The sequence below is a fragment of the Saimiri boliviensis genome, chromosome 1 (assembly GCF_048565385.1).
Source record: "Saimiri boliviensis isolate mSaiBol1 chromosome 1, mSaiBol1.pri, whole genome shotgun sequence".
Taxonomy (NCBI): Eukaryota; Metazoa; Chordata; class Mammalia; order Primates; family Cebidae; genus Saimiri; species Saimiri boliviensis.
Window position 1 is genome coordinate 246,062,319 of NC_133449.1, and position 22,380 is coordinate 246,084,698.

Here is a 22,380-nt window from a genome sequence, read left to right on the forward strand (position 1 = left end):
TTAAATAAAGAAAAATCAGTAACTTTAAATACTTCTGAAACTTGTAATGATGATGAGTTCTTGAACAATTAATTTCCACTTGGCATTGAAACACATTTCAATCTCTCCTTTTCCCTTGGTTTCAGTGAGTGACTTAAATGTGTTTTGTTTTCCTGTAGACATTATTGTCTCTAGCCTCCCAGGACTCTTAGTCTGGTCCTACAGACAAAAAGAGTGACGTAAAGGTCTGAGAGATGCTTTGGCAATTTTCAAATCACTGGTGTGTGCATCATCTAGTTTCTGGATTATCCATTATATCCTTACCTTCTCCCACCTGGAGGCATTTCTGAAACACATCCCCAACCCAATTTGGTTATTGAACATTTTCCCTGTCCATGGTAATCTCATGCCAATGCCTGTATGTACTCTTCCTTTAGCTTCCCTCTCTCCGGATCACCTCCCATAGTAACTTTGCCAAAACTCTTCTAGTCTACCATCCACTCTACCTTTTTAGTTTTAATGCCCAGGTTCCACAGTCTTCTATAGAAACTTAAAAAGTTATCAGAACTCATTATTGGGGGAAAAAACCTCAGAAGTCAAACGATGTGAAATCTTATGCAGGAATTTGAATATGATGATGAATTACTACAAAAGAAAAATTGTGAAATGAAAATGTATAATACCCTAGAACAGTGTTATACTACTTCCTATAATGCTGGCAATCATCCAACTTAGTCTAGTTCAAGGGATATGGTTAAGCAAAATAACAGAATTTCAGTTTTACACTGGGGTTATTAGCATTTGGAGAATAACCATTAGAAGAAGCATGAAATATTGTTAGACTTATAACCACTGTGCTTACTTATTAAAAACTACTCTAAAACTTAAGAGACTTAATATAACAATGTGCCATTATATCTCACAATTCTGTAAGTTAGAAATTCTCTCTCTCCTCTCCCCTTTCACCCTGTGCCAATATGGCCTCTCTATGTGGATAGCATGGGCTTTCTGACAGCATGGCAGCCTCAGAATAGTCAGACTTCTTACATACACAAACTCAGGGCTCCAAGATAGATCTTTGAAGAGACCAGAAGTGGATGCTGCCAGTCACATAAGGCTTGGGCCCAGAAACCAGCCCCAGATACCCTTTGCATATTCTATTGATCAAACATGTGTAAAAATCACCCAGATTCTACAGAAGGAAACAAAGATTTTACATTGTTATGAGACAGTAGTAAAGAATCTGTGGCCATCTTTAACCTAACCCAATTATCAAAAAGATTATAAATCTGCTAGATTACAAAATAGAAAACCAAATTATTTGCCAATAAGTATAAAAATGTCATTAGTTAAAACCATCAAACTCAAACCACTTATCATACGAAAAGAGCTGTAAGTCAAGCAATACAAAGAAGTCAGCATGAAAATTTAATCTTATGAACGGTATCCCCAATATACACTACAACGTTTAATGCTGGTTTGTATGCTAATTTTATCCCTTCAAAGAAAATCCTAACAATATCAGGTAACACATGTTGGATTTCTAATTAGATTCTACATTTAAAAATGTTAAATGTCTTTAGGGTGCAAAGATTGCTCCACTTAATTCTGCTAACATACTTCTAAAAGTGAGTGACATCTACACTTATTCACCTGACAATAATTGCTGCCATTTATTGTTTACTTCACACTAACCCTGTACTAAATGTTTTACATGTATTTTCACATCTCATCCTCACATAAAAAAGAAATCCACTTTATAGATAAGGAAACTGATGTTCGGAGAGAAGTAGAAAAGTTGTGCTATTAAGGGAGGCAGAAACTGGTCTAAGATCCACATTCCACCAAAACAAACATTCTCAAACACTATAGTGTTTGACCTTCGATCTAGCTATGTGGTCAGAAGGTTCTGTAAGTTGGAATTTGTGTGTGTGTGCGTGTGTGCATGTGTGTGTGTGTGTATGTGCATATATGAATTCCAGAATAATAATAAATGATTTGTCTTGATAGAATCATGTTTCCATTCCTATTTTAGCATACAATATAAAGAGCATATTATCATCTAAAATTATGAAGTATCCTTAAATATACAACTAATAAATCCTGTACTTTATTTAACTGTATGTTCTTATGTACTGAGAACATGTCTCTCCCATATGTAAGAAAGCATATCCAACAAAAACTTACACAGGTCCATCTAGAAATGCTCAAATTAACTAAAGAAAACTGCATTTTTCGGTACAGGAAAACAAATAAGTAATTTCATCGTAGATTAAACTGTAGATAAATAAAAGCTCAACTTATAATTCAAGATTGATTATTCAAGTCAGAAGAAATCTGTTTTCTTGAAAACATTGAGATTGAGTCTCTTAAAGTCAGTAACAGCATTTCTGGAATAACGTACGAGGCTGAGTATGCTGTTTGCCTGTTGGGGTGTGTTGCTGGGTAGACCATTACGATTTGTGACTGAATAAATCAGCTATTCATTGCTACTGTACCCCCCAACCCCGTTTTTCAAGTTCCCTCTCTTTCATGGTTTTTTGTTAACATAATCATCTCAGTAATTAAAATAAAAGCTGTACCTTTTTGTGGGAATTATTTTTTGAACAACAAATTGGTTGATTAATTAATTAAAATAAAAGCTATGCACTTTCTATAAACGATAAGACAGAAATTTTTGAAAACTATTGCTCTTCTCCATATATCCCAGGAAAATAACTATGTGTATATTACTGGAGAAAGCACAGGGTCAGTAACAGTGGGGAGTGGGGAGCAGCCAGTGGGGGCTGAGGAGTAGTACAACCAGCATCACCTTCTCTAAAGGTGAGTAAGAAAGGCCAGTGGCTCCCTTTCTTCTGTCTCAAATTCAGAATAGCAAAGGTTACTAGAGGGAAAGTTTAATTTCTACTTTTTATTGTGCTTATCATTATGAAGTAGTGGCAGGCAAAGTAAAACAATCACTTTTGGTATTTCCTAGGCTTCTGCAGCTATGAAACAATTCATAATATTTATCATATTTATTTTTGTTCTCAGAGGCTATTATAAGAGTCTAGAATTTCATGCATGATCCAATTAACTAATTATACTTATTTAGAGGCCATGAAATACCTAATTGCAGTCACAAATAGGAGATCACTGGCAGAATTAGTTGTGCTAGCAAAACTAGAGTCACAAAATTTCTTGGGTTGAACCACACTAAAATTGTGACCCTATTATAGTATTGTTCTCAATGCAAGGCTGTCTTAATATGTCAGTCATCCCATGTTTGGAAAATAACTTGGTTTTTTTTTGAGACGGAGTTTCGCTCTGTTGCCCAGGCTGGAGTACAGTGGCGCAATCTCAGCTCACTGCAACTTTTGCCTCTCGAGTTCAAATGATTCTCCTACCTCAGTCTCCCAAGTAGCTGGGATTACAGGTGTGCCACACCACACCCAGCTAATTTTTTATTTTGGGTAGAGATGGGGTTTCACTATGTTGGCCAGGCTGGTCTCAAACTCCCAACCTCCAGTGATCCATCCGCCTTAGCCTCCCAAAGTGCTGGCAATACAGACATGAGCCACTGCACCCAGCCTGAAAAACAACTTTAACTGGTGAAAACATTCTCCTTTAAATTCGATATGCCAGTTTTTAATTCACTAAAACATTTCTAGGAAAATTTCATAATAAAACCTCAGGAACATAGCAAAAATAATTTTTGAGATTGCTCCGGTCAAGCACAGCAAAACCATTAACTAAATGGCACACAATAGGTTATTATTTAACCAAGTTCTGACAAAATTCTAAAGTAAAATAACTAAATTTTTGTTGTTAAGAAAGAAAATAAACCCTAGATATTCCAAAACAATTAACTGGTATCCTGGATAATGTTCCTCCCTATAAACCTGTGGCCCTTATCTGATACATCTTCCCATCCCTTTGATTTGTCAGTGTAGTCCGTGAACATGCAAGATACATCACAAACAGCCTGACCTCACTGGAAGCCAGGTTCTATAGGAGATGACCAGAGCCAGCTCTTCCACCTCTCACTATCCACCCCTCTTCTTTTCAAGAGAGGAAAAGGAGGTAAGGGAAAACCAAAAAATCACAACCTTTTTTTTTAATCAGAGAAAAAAAAGCCACAGTAATGCATGATTTCTTATTTTGAGATACAAAAAGGCAAAAGGACAGTCAATAGCTGAAGGAATGTCAACTGTGGTAACCTGCAAGAACGTTTTCCATGTGTTCTGCACTGGCTGCTTAACTAGGCCATCTTCATAAACAGTTTCATGGTTCATCCAACAGTCCTGACTCCTAGTCTATATAACTCTATTTGCAGAAGACTCGACACATAATAGTTACTTATTTTATTCTAATATATAAAATGTATTACATCTATTATCAAAATTTTCCAAAACATGCCCTACATTATATTATATTAACCTTGTTTCTATAGTTGTCTTAAGCTGTCCAGGGTTGCTTTTTATTTTTCATTTATTTATTCTGTTTCCCGACTAGACTATAAGCTCCACAGTAGCAGCGCCTACAACTGAGGGCACTATCAACAGCAGATTCTTGTTAATTTATCTGCTATTCTCATAAAGCACTCAACTGTCAACCATCCATATTTACGGATAAATGCTTCCCTGAGCCACTGGTACAATGACCTTCCTTTCATTTGCCATGGAGAACCAATTTAGGACAAAAGATAATCAGGAGCCCTACTAAAAAATAATTGTATTTACCAGTGATTATTAGTATAGAGTGCTGATGGTCAGGTAGATACTGTAGCACTATACATGTGTAAGAATTCTAAGAAAATGGGCTTGCAATATTCTGTCAGATTAGAATTGTAATTCTATTCAAAAAAAAAAAAACAAACAATTTCTTAATGCACTGACTTTTCTGTGGAGTTCAGAAAGAACCTACGATGGGCGTTAGGTTTCCTAGAGAACAGAATGTTACATTTTGCTCTAATTCATTCTATTACTGAATTAAACTTTGATGTATTGGTCTTGACAAGTGCTTCTTGCTGATTGTATTGTGTATGATAGTATAATCACTCCCCATGCATTTCCCACTGGCTGGCTGATTAATGCAATGGATTACCTGCAGCATTGATGGCAAGGGGGAATCACTGCCCTTCTGTACTCTAAACTGTTTGTATTTCAGTGTGCATTTGTGTGTCCATGCATACACAGGCACCCATGAACATTGTGCACATGGGTGGAGAAAGCTAGGTAAAGCAGAAGACAATGGAGGACTCAGTAAAGATTAATGCCTTTCAATCACTGTTTTTAGTACACCAAAAGTAACTGTTTCTTAATATCTCCAATAAGTGTCTGCATTATACTTCAATTATTCATTCACTTTTTTTATTCACAAATATTTACTGAGCATCAACTATAATATCAGGCACATTTTTTTTTCACCTTTACGGGAAAAATAACTTTAAAAAATTACTTTCACTATTTGTGGGAAGGAGGTAAAAAAGGGGTAAGATTAAGAAGGGGACATTAATACAGGAATAAAAAGAGAATTAAAAAAGGATGGCTATGATATTAGTTTAAATGTACCAATAAAGAAAATAACTGACGATAAGACTATTACATACAGTTGAATGGTTAATGGTTTCCAAACATACAAGCAAATATTTCAAATTATGTGGTCAACATATGACCCTAATGTTTAGCAAGGAACATCTTCCAGTGCATGATCAATCTGTTCTGGTGAACAGGTTGCTGGATGTATTAATCTTATCTTCAAAGTGGTGAGGGGAAACTGACTTTGTGCTCTTGGCAGCACTTTGGAAGTACTGCTCTTAACAGGATTTTCTCTCCATTCCAAGCTCATATTTGACCCAAGTACCCTGTCTGGGATTCTCCCATCCAACTCATTCAACCCTCGATCACACACAAAGACAATGGCTTCCAATATAAGCCACTTCAAGGTCTCTCTCTGATTCCCACTTTATGAATGCTTCTCACTTGCTTATCCAGGTTTGCTGAAGCAAATTTTGAAATTTATTAATCTACCTGGTCGCAGCTTAAAATCACTGAGATTTGGGTTTCTATTTCAAAGTTATCTCTGCAGCAGAAAGCACAGAGAACTGAGTGAGTTACCCACATTTCAGACAACTAATATCATCATTTCAGACAACCCTGGCTATTCTGCCACCAGATCAAAGTCTAAGAAAATAGCACCAAGACCAGTTATTAACTCCCTAAAGCAAGTTAATGTCAGAAGGCTCTGGCATTTCACTATACAGAGTCCTTTTCTTATACTAATTTTGGAATTTTAAAATAAAACTCAAAAATAATGTAACACAATTTTCAGACATGGTTACAAGCAGCCTCACAAAAATTCACTTGTTGCAAATCATTCACCATCTTGCCTTCCTCTAAAGTATATAAGAGAAAGCTATTTATATAAATTAAAAAGTCATCCTTTAGTGCAGCAGTCCCCAGCCTTTTTGGTACCAGAGATCGGCTTTGTGGAAGACAATTATTCCATGTATGGGGGTAGGATTCGGGGGGCGGGGGGTCTGTCAGAGCACACTTTTGGAATGAAATTATTCCACCTCAGATCATTAGGCATTAGATTCTCCTAAGAAGCTCACAACCTAGATCCCTGGCATACGCAGTTCACAATAGGGTTTGTGCTCCTGTGAGAATCTAATGCCACTGCTGATCTGACAAGAGGTGGCGCTCAGGCGGTAATGGTCACTTGCCTACCCCTCACCTACTGCTGCGCACCCTGGTTCATAACAGGTCAGGGACTGGTTACCAGTCCACAGTCTGGGATGGGGGAACCCTTGCTTTAGTACATGTCTAACAAGAGTAGCTATTAAAAGCCTACTGATGATAATGATTATCAAGCATGCATTTATAATGTCAGAATCCTTTTCTCCAGAACAATCTTGACGAAAACCCTAGAAGTAATATGGTAAAGTCACACTGCTCTGATTGAGAAGGATCTGCCTCGTCCCTTCGGCACTCTCTTCCCTCTCATCCTGAACCTAGGGACTCTGTATGGCAGTGTCTGAACACCCCCTCTAAGGACAACCATTTCTAACTTCCTTGGGTTCTCTCCTCCCCATCATGAGCCTAATGAAGTTTAAATTAACTGTGAAAGCATTTATAAAGCACCTTGCTTGATACTGGCACATACACAGAGCTGTCTAAGGAGTTGCTTCAGCCTTCCCTTTGCTTCCACTTCTTTCCTTCCTGCTCCTGGTATCCCTGATTCTCTGTGAAGCCCTTGGGAATCCCAGATGGCTTAAAATGAAGCTTCTCAGACCTTGTTCATTTTTGTATGCTGCCACTTCAGGGTAAGAAATGGTGAAAGGAAATTTTTCCCAGCCTGTCTTGCTTCATTTTCACTCTCCCCCTCTCTCTCTACCCTTCCAAGATAGTACTCTCTAGATCCACAGCCTAGTAAGGAGACTTCCCTAGCCAGACTTCCGATTGGTGGATGTTTCTTGAAGGCAAAGGCAGTCAGCACTATCTCTTAGGAAACAGAAAAAGTAGGGAGAGAACTTTTCTAAGAATTGTGAGAAAGAAGAGGACACCTTATACCAATGCAGTGACATTCCTACTCACCACTAATGTGAGAAGAGTATCTACTACCAATGAACTAATGCTATTAAGTAGAAGGATGACATAAAAGAAAGTAACTGGAACCCATTCTTGATACAAATAAAGCTACTAACACACCACATACATAAGACAGTAACACTCAACTATATTCCAGTGAGCAGTAAAGCATCTAAACTCATCAAATCTCCACACTCTATGTTTAGCATAAGGTTTCACACACACAAAAAAAATACAAGAAGGTAAATCTCAAGCATTGTTACAAATTATCTAATTCTATACTGAAACAATTTAGACAACGGATACCACTGAGAATTTCCAATTGGTTAGATAATAGGATCACGTGACCTGTAAAGATCTCTTTTAATCCTGAGAATCTATTTTTTAAAATTTGTATTTCACAGTTTTTCTTTTTATTTCCACTCTTCCCTATACAGGGAACTGAATGGATAATTAAACCCTAGCAGCTGCAGTCAAGAGGGTAGTTGATTGTAGGACACAAGAGGTTTTTATCCTAGGTTTGACTACTGGACAGAAACATACATTCTCTCTTTTGGTTAACTTCTGACCCAAGCTAGAGATTACTCTGTTTACTTAAAGAAGCAGAAAATAAACCCCCACAGCAGCGCAGAACTCCGAGGCCTATGACCCAAGAATACAGAGTTTTGACTTTTAAAGAGACAGAAAGTAGTAGGACAGCACAGGAAAAGAAATCAGGCCCCAGTAATGAGGCCTACAAGCAGATGAGCCTTCTGAGAACAGTGCTGAAGGGAAGTAAAGCGCCCTCAGCAATATAATCGACACAGCCTCTGTATTTAGAGGAATATCTGAAGAATGCAGAGAGAAGCAGAAACTGAGACCAGAGTATATAACCTCATCCTAGCAGGACAGCTTATGTCAAGGAACGGTCTGCAGAGCCTACAGACCAGATGAGACAAACTGGTGTCGGCAACTCTGTGGTCAGTATCAGGGTCTAGTTCAGGCTAGGGCAAAGAAAACGAGCTATGGGTCTTCACCAGCTCCTTAACAAAGGGGACCCAAAAATGGAATACAAACTTCACCGTGTTCCATCCTTCAGTAGCACCCCATACTACAGCATGTAGTATCTGTATTTATAAGCTGAAGTTTATTATTTAATACAGTTCTCAATCAATGGCATGTATTTGGCTATTGCATCCACGTGCTAATTTTCTCAAAGAACCTGAAGTTAGAGGGTCCCTGTAAACATGGAACATGGGTACTAACGGGTAACTAGACTAGGTAAGCTCAGCTGACTGTGGCAATCAGAACTGTAGTACCATGGGTTAAGAAGGCAGACCAGGCCAGGCAGCTCTCACAGGGTTTGTTCTCACCTAGGTGAGCTTCACTTTGCCCCTGCTCTGCTCCAAGTAGAGAGACTACCTGGAAGAAAAGCATATTACAGTACTTAAAAATAAGTGGGCTGGGCACGGTGGCTCACACTTGTAATTGCAGCACTTTGGGAGGCTAAGGTCAGGTGTTTGAGATCAGCCTGGCTAACATAATGAAACCCTATCTCTACTAAAAATACAAAAAATTAGCCAGCCATGGTGAAATGTGCCTGTAGTCCCAGCTACCTGGGAGGCGGAGGCAGGAGAATCGATGGAACTCAGGAGGCAGAGAGATTGCAGTGAGCTGAGTTCATGCCACTGCACTCCAGCCTGGGTGACAGAGCAAGACTCCCTCTCAAAAAAAAAAAAAAAAAAAAAAAGCTGAGGACATTGTCTAGTCTGGTGGTTATGTTTTTGAAGTCACTGTCACCTGGGATTAAATTCCTGCTTTGCTACTGTGACCTGGGGCAAGTTATCAAGCCTCCTTAAGCCTCAGTATTCTTTGATGTAAAATTAAGGCAAATAATTGTACCTATTTCACAGGATTGTTTCAGGGATTAAATAAAATAACACATGCATTAAGTGCTTAGCATAGTTCCTAACAAATAAGTGTTGGCAACTAAGTTATCATTAGCAGCTAGACCAAAATGGGAAATAAAACAAAGCAAATTTCTAGGTTTTATGATACCTATCTACCATCTTGCTCTTCTCCTCTTTTAAGTAACAATAAAGAACAGCAAGGTTGGACTGAAAATCTTAACATTTTTGATAATGAATCTGAAGGCTCTCTACTCTCCTCCACTAAGCCCACTGCTGTCTTTGTTCATGTTATTTTTTTTCCTGGAGTATTCACACTTCTTATTCCCTGAAACACAACTCCATAAACATCTTATAAAACCATACTAAATTTTGTTTCTACAAATCTCTGAAGTAATTTGTAATGAAATTACAGTTCTCCTTCATCCATTCATGACTATTATTTATCATATCTTCTAATATTTACCTCTCTCTATTCCCTTACTACCAGTACTATCACCTATCCCCAAACCAAAGATCTAATGTATCCATTCCTCTAGACATAGCAAGTGCTTCATACATACGGATAGACTATAATTAGACTTCTGGAAAGAAGGTTAACAATATAGCACTGATGGTGGTGTGTCATGGGGAAAGCTGTACTCTCCTTATGTCCAGGGAAGACAAACAGGTAAACCACAAGCAATCCCTGATATGTGGTTCATTAGAATTACATTCTACACTTCTAGCGATCTGGAAGTTTCCAAGTGTGTACTGACATCTCTTTGCTGCAAGGGAGCGCTGGAAATTGCTGTTTTTGTCATAGTACTAGGAAAGAGGTAACTACTTATACGTCGAACCACTTTGGTAAACTTTCTAGTTCTCAAAAAGAAGCAGTTGCTCCTTAGCCATTCATTAACCACCATCAACTTTAAAATGTGGCAAGATTGAGTTAGTTTTAATAATTCAGCAAAGAAGCTCAAAACAGGGATGGGGGGTTGAGGGGGCAGTTATTAAGCCTACTGCTTAAAAAAATGTAAGATAGCATTCCCCAGAAAGTTCTCCAAAACTACCTATAAAGCAGAGCCTTTAGAATCTTATTTCTGGTACATGGCGACTGTCATAAATTACTTAAGAGTATTATTTTGAATATGTGACTTAAGCATATGTTTTTCTCCTTATTCAAGAATGTAGGTGGTTACAGAAAACTACTTGAGTCTGGGATGGAAGACAGAATATCATCTGGGTCCATGGAGCAGGTTAATTTTTAGTATTTTCAAAAAATACAGTCTCAAAAGGTAAGCTGTGTTCTCTATTGCTGAACACAGTTAGATTTACCCCTAATTCCAAGTGTCCTGAGTCTGCACACCACTCAATCTAGCACCCTACCAAAGAACATTATAGCTGTTGCTTAATAATAAGTGGTCAAACTAATCATACAATGAATTTCGAACTAGAAAAAAAATCTAACTATGGCTATTTCTGCTCACACAGAATTAGGTCCTTATACGAGAAGCCGTGAAAAGAACTCTGAAAGATACCACCTTATTCTTGTGAACTGAAATGAGCAAAGCTCAGCACAGCAAGGCTCTTGCAACGGCAGCCCTTCCTCTCCCCAAGAAACAGGATTCATATGCTAGAAAGCAAAGCCATGACTCAGCTCCGTGAGAAAGTTAAGTGTTTAAAACTTGGGGAAAACCACATTATGTAACACTTGAAAATAAAAATTTAAGAATTTTTCTCTGTGATAAAACTGTAATTAAGTGTTATTTAACTGTTTCCTCTAATGATATCCATTTTAATTAGGTTTTAATAGACTGGCAGCCACAACCTATAGTTTTATGAAGCAAAGTAAAATTGCAGTCTAGGAATACATTTAAGAAAAGAGACCCATCAACACAGATGAGAGGTTACATTACATCCCCTCATCCCTAGACCCCCACAGTAATTAAGTGTGCTGAGCAGACAGCCATTAGAGTTAACAGTAGGAGTGCTCACCCCCAATCAGCACTGGGTTGTTCTTTGAAATCCAAAGGTTATTTCTGTGATCTGCTTTCCAGAAAATTTGCATATCACAGAATAAAGAATGTAATTAAAGAGGTGTGTGTTCTATAAATTCTACTAAATATGTAGCCTCTATCAAACATACAACCTCTAACACTGTAATGGGGATTTCTGTTTTAACATTTTAATATATACTTTTTCTTACAGTTGATTATGATACAACATTACTCATCTTGAGAACACTGGTGTATGTTTGGGAAAATGAACATCATGTAGAGAAAGTAAAATTAATATTTGAAAAACTGACTCGTGTAAGATAAATGTATCTGCAAATGAGATGCAATAAACAGAATCTTAAGAGTATGCATCTGTACCTATTTCATATTACATTATGAAAATCAGGAAGTAAATTACAAAAGTTAACTCATACCAAATGAGAATCATAGGTACTTATATTAGAAAAGAAAAACAGAATAATCAGTCCCTTTGTTACCTGGAGCATGGAGAGGGTTGGGGGGGTGGAGGGGGGAAAAGGAGAAACTGGGCCTGCTGCTACCACAAATAAGTTTTCATATATTCGCTTGAAAGAAAAAAAAGTTAAAATAAATGTTATTTTTACAATTAATTTGCAACATCAACACTCAAACTTTCATAAATCACGTGTAAGCAGGAAATTATAAATCTTGGGGAGGGGAACATTGGGATGTATGAAAAAGATCTTGTAATCTTCTGGCTGACAATTGATGGCTCCAAATCCATCTGCCAAGAAGCAGAGTTACTTGGCTAGCATACTCTCACTTGTACACTTTCATCATTTAAGGCTTTCATGCCAGGAATCTTTTTTTTTTTTTCCTGGTGTACCGGCCACTGCCAGAAATGGACCCAACGAATCCACCAGTGCTAAGGAGTTAAGCATCTGAGATTTAATTTAACAGTTTCAGCTTTATTAAGCTGTCACAGAGCGGCCCTACTTTGATAACAGTAGCTGCTCCAATTATGGCTTGGTTTAGGGTTGACAAGTATAATGATTCATTCGTGGCACATGAGAAGCAATAAAAGGTTGTTTTGCATTACAGCTTTAAAAATGTGGGCATTTTTTTCATTTAATTTGTCACTTAGCTTTTGCTAAGAGGACATTTAAATTGCAGTAAAAGGCAAATGGGGCTTTTAGTTTAAATGTAATCCCCATATTTAAATGATCTGTAATGGCGCAGTGTTGGAGTGGGAACACTATTGTCTCACAGTGGGTTCTGATGGTGACATGTGACATTTGTATTCAGGTCCTGTATTATCCATGTGGCTAAAGGGCTTCCAATTTCATTTCACAGCCAGAAGCCTGCAGAAAACACCAATTAACTTGCAGATCCCATTTGCCGACAAAACTCAGCCTCTTCTCAATGTCTGGCATCTGGCAGTGCTCAGCATTTAATTCCAAAGCAGAGCCTTGAAGCAATGTGAGACCTGTATAGGGGCACAAAGTCAAATTCTCCCATTTTATTAAGAAGGAAAGCCTTTCCTTTTGTAGCCCAGAAGTAACTTTCAGTTAATTTTTTGGTGAATGAATATTAAGATGTGATACTTACTCTTACTTCTACGTGAGATTCTTCACAGAACTTAGACCCCATTAAAATGGCAAGTGACCTCTGCTTGCCATCAGAGTATATAGGAGAATTTCTAGAAGTCTAGTAATAGTTGCATGGCAGGTGAGGGCACACAGGGCAAGAAGTTGTGCTCTTTATACTGAACTGAAATCAAAGAACTTGTATAAAGCCTGGTCATTAATTAGAAAGTAGTCCATAAGAGGGCATAATTAGAATTAGCTGGTAGAAACTTCCACCTAATAAAAATTTATACTTCTGATTGTGGGTTAAGGTAGGTAATTTTCAAAATCCATGTGGAAAAGTGAAATTTGATCATGAATTAAATGTGAACACTGCAAATGTTATTTGATTGTACCATTTGTACTTTTTTGGTAACCAAAAAATTTAGTTGATATTTTCTTCCTAACCAGTCATTTGTAATTTTAAGTTTCTCTAAGTATCAAAGCTCTTTAAATTGTATTTATTTAATACTAATTCAAAAATTTTTTCTTAAATGATCCCTTCATTACAGTTTTCTTAAACCTAATCCTTTTGACTTTAGAAACCATCTGACCAATCTAGTCTGTACTACAGAGTTTTAAAATTGAAAAAGGTAAAACATTCAGCATTCTATGAAAATATTTATTTAAACCATGCCCGACACTTGTGTTCTCCAACCACCACAGGGTGCCCCCAAACATCATTCTAATACATTGAAACTATCTACTGTAGTTACAGATTGTTTTACATTTTGATTAGGGGGAAAGGCCACTACCATTATTTCAGGAGACTCACAAAGAAAGCACCAAGATTAAGTTATTACAAGTTACTTAAGAAAACTGCCAGGGAAAAAGTCAAGAAATACCCAACAGTTCACAAGTAGCAAACCTGTCCACAGCCAAGTTCTGAACAGATATCCTATTAATAGGAAAAAGGAAATACTGATGTCAAATTCTTTATCAACTTGCTGCATAACCCTAGATTACACAATGTCATCTTGTGGAAGTCTCCTAACCTCTCTGGACTTGTTTCCTTATCTGTAAAACAGCTAATCTCAAATGACCCTTCCAATCATATTCATTTGGCATCCTCATGGACAACAGCATCTTTTGGTTTAGACTAGACTTGGGATCAATCAGCATGATGTGGTCCCTCATTAGCCAAGAAAAATTTCACTGAGACTAGGATCTTCTCATAAACATATATTAAAAAATTTGATATATCTGTCAAAATTTCAGGTGTCGCTTATAGATTTCTTAATAAAAAGACAAGATAATAAATACATAATTCATTATTTCCCTAGCAATGAATACTGGGTACCAAGACTCATCCCAACAAAATTCCCAGTATTCTTTCAATGAACACGACTAGTGGATTTCTCATTGTTTTTTTCAACATTTGCTGTATTTGTATCTTTAACCACCAGGAATTTAGGAAGCAATAAATATTAGAATTTGCTGTATTCTTCCATTCTGAGGATCAACAATTCATTTAAATCTATACCAGCCAAAAATAAAATGAATATTCAAACTACTTTTAATTCCAGTGTGGGGAGAAGGGGGAAGAAAGACTCCAAATTTCAGCTGAATCAATTACAATATTAATCTAGAAATAAGTAACCAGCTCTATAATAAAAAACTATTTTAAAATAATACAGCTTTATTTTTCCATTTTTCAAATACTAAAGGCAGATTCCTGCATTTAACTTTCCTGGAGATCAGGCAATTCCCCCAAAACCCTGCCAAGGCTGTTTTATGTAAATGCCAGCCCAAGTCCTAATTCCTCCTATGCTTCTAACCTATATATTGGAAAGAAGTTGCATGCAGTAGCAGCTCCCTCTTCAGCAAGACTATGACCATGTTCTTGAAACATCTGACTATGGTATTTATCAATATACAAATCAATGGTAATTTATCAGAAAACATACTTACCCAGCTCATCCCAGAGCTGCCTGTATTTGTCAGTCATCGCAGTGCCTTGTTGTCGCCAAAGTGACAGGCGAGGGTCAGCCATGAATTGCTCTGTTATTAAGGTCAACATGCGGGCCCCATTGGAGTCCCTCATCTTTAACATCTCCCGCACCTAGTGGGGAAAAACAGACCTTCAAAAAATTGTTCAAAACAAAAACACAAGAAAACCCCACAGCAACACATGAGAAAAACCACCACTTGGGAAGGGGGATGGGCAGGGAGGTGTCAAGCCTTCACACCAGCCCTCTTAAGCAAACAAAATGTATCATTTAAAACCATTCCCTACCCTAAACAGCAATTTAATCAAAGAAATGGCCATTAATTATTTTGAACTATGTTTTAGAATCCATATGAAGAAAAATATTCTCAATTCCAAAAATGTTCTGGTTTGTGTCTCACACACACTGATTAAGGTAAGTGAGTAAATTGTGTTTCATATGTCCAGTAGAAACTTTTTTTTTTCCAGTTCTCCTTCAAAGTATCTCTCTTACCTAAACCAAGTACACTTTGTGATTCAAGATTACACTCCAACAAAGTAGGCCTCATACTTTGACAAACCATAAAAGTAATATCTGGCACTGGGAACAGGTATCTGAACCTACTTAGTTTACCAAAACAGGTTTAAGCAAGGTGCTGGTGCTTCCTTGCATAAAATGAGATGCCATACTTTTGATAAGCCGTAACTTCGTTAGCAAAAAGAAATATCAAAACAAACATGACAAATAGTTTGGCACCTTCCTGACTCTCCAACTGATTGTAGTTACACCAGAGAAGCAGAGCCTAATGCAGAGTCCATTGAGAACTCAAGAAATCTTCTAAGCAGATCTGATAATGTACATAATAATAACAACACTTGTCCTTTATTTTTTTTTTAGGAACAGTTTTGTTGAGACATAATTCACATACCATACACAATTCACCAATTTAAACTGTACAATTCAATGGTTTTTAGTATATTCACAGTTGTGCAAATCCTTCAATATCTGAGATAAATTAGTAATTACATCAAGGTTTTCTCTCACTTAGGTTTTTTTAATATATGTAAAGAGCAGGATACTTCTATTCACTCACAGGGTAGTTTTTTTACAATGGCAAAAGAAAATGGACAGAGCTGTTAAGTTCAAGAACTCTCTTGCTCTATATGGGTGATCCATGAAGCAGAATAGTAACTACAGACCTAATAAGTTAACTTTACCTCTCAAGTTGGAACTTTTAAGCTCTGTCCACTAATCTTGTGCTGTATTTCCCAAATAAAACAAAAAAGAAACACAAGGGTAAGCGTCGCTACAGGAAGCCCTAAATAAATCCATCCACTCCAAAAATGTATACTGCTATGTATTTAGTAAGTAAGAATTTCAGCTGTAATTTCCCTGTAAGAAATTACTGGAGCAAGATCACAAGCAGTAGAAAAGGTGGAATGGTTGAAATAGAGTCCTTCTCTTTTCCTTGCTTTTCACAAAGAAAAAGCAAGGAAAGGAGAATACAGATCTTCAATAAAGCAGCCCAAATCTAGTACAATAGATCCTGCCTGAGGTCTGCACCTTCAAGCAATGGAAATTCCTCACTTGCTTTAGAATTTGAGCTTTATAAAGAACTCAAAAGAGCTTCTACCCTGAATCACAAAGGTTGTGTTTCCAGCAGGGTTACTTTAGCATTCCTATAAATGAGTTTATTCCCAATATCAAGGTACTAAAAACTCATTAACAGGTGAAGACAGAGGAAGAAAAGGAGTTGCCATTTATTGGATATGATGTTAAAGAGTTAAAGATGTTACATTTATATTTACTATTTAATTTTCACAACCACCATGTAAAATAAGCCAGATTATAATCCCCATTTTACAAATTATAAAACCAAGCCTCAGAGAAGTAAAGTAACTTGCCCAATGGACAAGGGGAACAGCTTGGATCAGAACCCATAACTGTCTTAACTTTGAGTTATGCTAATTCCAAAATCAGAGGTTGCTATTACTTCATATGGCATACATAATGTGTATATAACATATAGGGATAAAAAGAACTACTGCAGACCAGTCCAATTTCAAACCGTTTCTAACATAAGAATATGTGAAATACTTCCTGTGTGTCTAAATATAATAAACCTTTTACATTACTAGTAGTGTGGATTTGATTTAATGTTTATTTTTTCTGGTAGATTTCTAACCGGTTATGCAGCAACAGCCATGAAAATAAATGCTTTACTCTTAAGTATATAAAACAGAACTCTATTTAACCAGCACTCATGTACATCTATAACCTACTGGCAATTAATTTTCAGACTATTGACAGGGAGGTATGACATGAGTATGAAGTGCCTGTGAATCACCAAAGAATGATTAAATCAAGTGTAAAGTAGTATTAGAGTTAAATGTATTTTATTCTAATCTAATTCTGGGGAAACTGGCAATCTACATATTATCATACAAGACAAATCTTTATGAATGTGGTATTGATTAAGCAGAATACACTATTCCTGGCCTTACCCAATAACAGGGCTTACTCTAATTCTTTTGAACTAAAAAAAAAATTATAACAAGTATTAGAGAAGATATTCAAAAAAAGCATCAATGATCAGTTATCTGTTCCCTTAAGACCAGTTTAAATACATTAACCATAATGATGGCTATACCCCCAATGAAAATACACTGATTTAATATTATTAAAAATGCATTTTATCCAGTATTTAGAAACATGTGTATGGTACTGAAACTTCTGCATAAAGCAAAACACACAGCTTCCACTCACAAGGAACTTTTGACCAAGATAAGTTAAATTCTTCAGCCACCAATTTTTAATGATGAAGATGAACGGTAGACAGCATTATTTAATGCTATTACCACAACTTTAGGAGATACGTTATTATTGACTATCTAGATGATAAAATTAACAAATAATTTGCCAAGGTTCATACACTTAGAAAGATCTAGAACTTGTATTTAAACTGAGATCTATATGACTCTAAAACCCAAGCTTTTGAAATTAACTTTCAGATACTGACATTATTAAACTAAATAATTAAAGCACATTTTAGGGATTATAAAGCTATGTTCCCTTGGAAAAATTAACTGGAAAGGGATAAACTTGAAAAAATGGAATCTGAAGAGCATTTTTAGTTATTTTGCTTTTATTACTGTAATAAGTTTTTCAAAATTATATAAATTATCACCATTTGATTAACTGAGAGAGACAAAAATGTCCAAAATCTTGTCTAAGAACACCTAAGGGGGAAAAAAAAAAAAAAGCTTGCATTACAATATAAAAAGTTTCTGTTGGTCAATTAACTTAGACCCTGTTCTTTAATTTTTAAAAGAGGCTTTATCCTATTGTAGACATGATCATATTTAGATAGCCCCTATATATGTATATATTTAGAATATTTCTTTAGAAATAGACAATCATACCTTTGCAAAGAGCAAATTAAGTTGCTTCCCTGATCCGTGGTACCCGCCCTGGGAAAGGAATAGTTTAACCTGTTCTTGAACCTGCTCTTCATCTAAGTGCCAGCAGTTTTCATCATCTATACTAGCACCTGCTGTTGGATCGGGAGCACCTAGAAATAGAAAGAAAAAAAATAACACACAGGCTAGATAAAAACTCTGTGCTAAATGGATTCTGAAATAAACTTGAAAATAATTAAGACTCTTTTTGCCTACTTTTAAATTCAATCTCAATTTCAATTATACACACAAATTTATGACAAAGTAAATACAAGAATCACTCTTATTTCCAGGACTTCCTGATTTGTGCTAAGCCAAGTGAAGATTAGTTTAGAATTGAGATATTTCTATTTTTCAGGTTCAGAGACTATATTTTTAGAAATGAGTTTATAGGTTCTCTAAAAAAATTAAACTCACAAAAATGTTTCACTGTAAATATGTGATGTTTATAAAGCTCTATGTAAGCCATGCTGGGAAAATGTTTTTCAAAGACTTTAGAAAAATATGAAACAAGTAAACTTAGAATATTTCTCTCTTTACTATGTTAATTCAGTAAGTTTTCACCATTATCTGCTGTTGAATAAAATACATGCTGACATAAGTCTTTAGTTGCAGAAAACTGAAGATTAAAAAGGGAAATCAAGCCACATGGGAACAGGCAGTGCAGCTGTTGTATTAAACCAGGTTGTAGTATCACCTTGCCAAACTGCATAAATATTTTATTGCTGAAGTACACACAAAAGATTACAGGTATGTAATAAGCCCTGTGAGTGTAGACTACCTTAGAAATTAAAAAACTACCCAAATATTTAGGCAGGTAAAGATTGTTTCATTATTTACCAATAAAAGAAAATGGTATTTTAAGCTTTAAAATTCGTAAGTAATACAAAAACACTTAGATCTAAAACCCATTCATTCCTAGTGTTTCATCTGCTTATCAATCCTTTAAAAAAATACATTTGTAGGTGTGGTTTTGTATTAATTTTCTTGTCTTCTAATGATCTAAAGCAGACTCAATTAGCCAAAGAAATAATCACTAACATCTGCTTAGAACCAGAGTCTACTAGTCCCTAGTGCAGGAAGGCAGTCGGTCCCTGAACCTGCCTGAAAAAGTACATGTTTACTCATTCATTCATCCAGTCAGCATATTTACTGAGTGCCTGACTCAGTGCCAGCCTCTCTGTTAGTCTTGGGGATAGAATAATGTACAAAATAGACTGAATTCCTGTCTTCACTGAATCTACAACCTAGTTCTAAGGCTTTCAAATTTCATTGAACAAGATCCACAATAAGAAATATATTTTACATCATGCCTAATATGCTGATGTGTGTGTGTTTACATAATTAGTCTGCAAAACTTTGATGAAAGTGTCCTGACTGTAAGCAGAGGCTCAATATTTTCTACTCTATTTCATTTTTTAAAGAGGGCTTGTCACAATTTTTAAAATCGATTTTATAACCTACAATGGGTGGCCACCCACTACCAGAAAAACACTCTTCTAAGTATTTGAAATAAATATCAATCGAGTTATGATATATACAAATGTGTAATAAATGGTAATAACTGCTCAGAGGAAGAGGACAGGTGACAGAAGACTCTATCATCAGAGAGTTCTGAGTCTTGAATTGTTAGGGTAAGCATACCTTGCTGAAATGGAATTGAGCTGACATCTGTCTTAAGTAGATTAAAAGCTAATTAAAAACGAACTAAAGGTCAGATAAGGAAGGAAGGGTCTGCATGTGAGAAGAACTTGAGCATAGGCATTAGGCAGGAAAAAACATGGTGCATGGAAGAAATAAAAGACAGTCTATGCCACTCAAGAATAGAGGATGAGAGAAAGAATAATACAGGATAATCCCGGAGAAAAGAAACAGGGTCAGAGTGAGTGATTTGGCTGGTGAAAAGCTTATTTTTTTTCCCTGAGAGTAAAGAATGGGAATTCATGACAAGGTATCCAAAGTGGAAGAAATACTCTAAATAATAAAAGATGTTTTATCCTGAAATGCATCAATTTCAACATTCCTACCATGAAATATTATGCAGCCATAAAAATGAATGTGAAGATTCTCTATGCATTACAATGGAAAGATATCCAGGACATTCTGTTGATTGAAAAACAATCAAGAAGAATAAAAGTTTAAAAAAAAAAAAGAATAAAAGTATACACAGTATACCACTTTTCAAGCAATTAATGATGTTTTATATTAGATAGACTAACCAAGAAAAGGAGAGAAAAGATCCAAATAAATGAAATCAGAAATGAAAAAGGAGACAATACAATTGATATCACAGAAATACAGAAGATGATCAAAGCCCTATTATGAACAATTATATGCCCCCAAACTAAAAAGTCTAGAAGAAATGAATAAATTCCTAGAAATATACAACCTCCTAAGACTGAACTAGGAAGAAACAGAAAAGCCTGAGCAGACCACTAACAAGTCGCAAGATTGAATCAGTAATAAAAAATCTCCCAGCAAAGAAAACTCCAGGATCACATGAATTTACAGCCTAATTCTACCAAATGTAAGAAGAACTAACATCAATTATCCTGAAACTGTTCCAAAAAATCAGAGGACAGAATCCTCCTGAACTCATTATGCAAGGCCAATGTCAGTATGGTACCAAAACTAGACAAAGACACAATACAAAAAGAAAAGTAGAAACCAATATCCCTAATGAACACAGACATAAAACTCTTTAAAAAATACTAGCAAACTCAGTAAAACAGCATGTCAGAAAGTTATTACATCATGATCAAACGGTTACACCAGGGATGCAAGGATTGATTGTTCAACATGCAAACTGAGAAATCTGACAAATCACATCGACAGAATAAAGGACAAATACCAAACAATTGTCTCAATAGACACAGAGAAAGCATTTGATAAAATTCAGCTTCTGTTCATGATAAAAACCCTCAGCAAATGAGGCATAAAAAAATACTTTAAAATAATAAAGGCCATATATGACATACCCACATTCTAAGAACTGGAGCAAGACAAGAATGCCCATTTTCACCACTAGTATTCAACATAATGCTGGAAGTCCTATTCAGAGCAATCAGTCAAGAAAAATTTTAAAAAGACATCCATATGGGAAAACAGGAAATCAAATTATCCCTGTTCACTGATGATACTATCTTCCATCTAAAAAAACCTGAAGACTCCACCAAAAAGTCATTCAATTTGATAGATGAATTCAGTAAAGTTGTAGGACACAAAATCAACATACAAAAGTAGTGTTTCTATACACCAATTAACAATCTACCTGAGAACCAAATTAAAAAGCAATCCTACTTACAATAACTACCCAAAAAAATAAATATATAAAATACTTAAAAATATATTTAACCAAGGAGGTAAAATATTTCTACAAAAAACTCTAAAATTAAAGATAACACAAACAAATGAAAAAACACCTGATACTTATGGACCAGAAGAATTAATACAGTTAAGATGATCCTACTGCCTAAAGAAATCTGCAGATTCAAAGCAATCCTTATCTAAATATTGACATTTTTCACAGAATTAGAACAAACAATCCTAAAATTCATATGGAACCAAAAAAAAAAAAAAAAAAAAAAAAAAAAGAGCCCAAATAGCCAAAGCAATCCAAATAAATAAAAGGAACAAAGTTGGAAGTATATCACCTGGCTGCAAATTATACTACAAGCCTTCCACAAAATTCACAAAAATATACACTGAGGAAAGGGCACCCTTTTCAATAAACAGTGCTGAAAAAATTGTATAGGTACATGCAGAAGACCAAAACTGGACTCCTGTGTCTCATCATAAAATGTAAGACCTGTAACTATAAATATACTAGAAGAAAACCTAGGGAAAATTCTCCTAGATACTCGTCTAGGCAAAACAATTATGACAAAGACCTCAAGAGCACAAAAACAAAAGCAGAGAAAAGGAATTTAATTAAACTAAAAAGCTTCTGTACAGGAAAAGAAATAACAGAGTAAA

The 22,380-nt window shown here is 35.9% G+C and overlaps 1 protein-coding gene across 2 annotated transcripts in view; it reads right to left on the reverse strand.

Moving 5' to 3' along the window:
• The window catches only part of ZSWIM6 (zinc finger SWIM-type containing 6), a 221,771-nt gene that overhangs the window by 36,251 nt on the left and 163,140 nt on the right, over positions 1-22,380 (reverse strand). For both annotated transcript variants that reach the window (XM_039469957.2, XM_074385655.1), the window contains exons 3-4: positions 18,370-18,518; positions 14,931-15,081 (exon numbers count right to left, since the gene is read on the reverse strand). In XM_039469957.2, the coding sequence (XP_039325891.1) occupies positions 14,931-15,081; positions 18,370-18,518 (300 nt within the window). The remainder of the gene's footprint in view (positions 1-14,930; positions 15,082-18,369; positions 18,519-22,380) is intronic.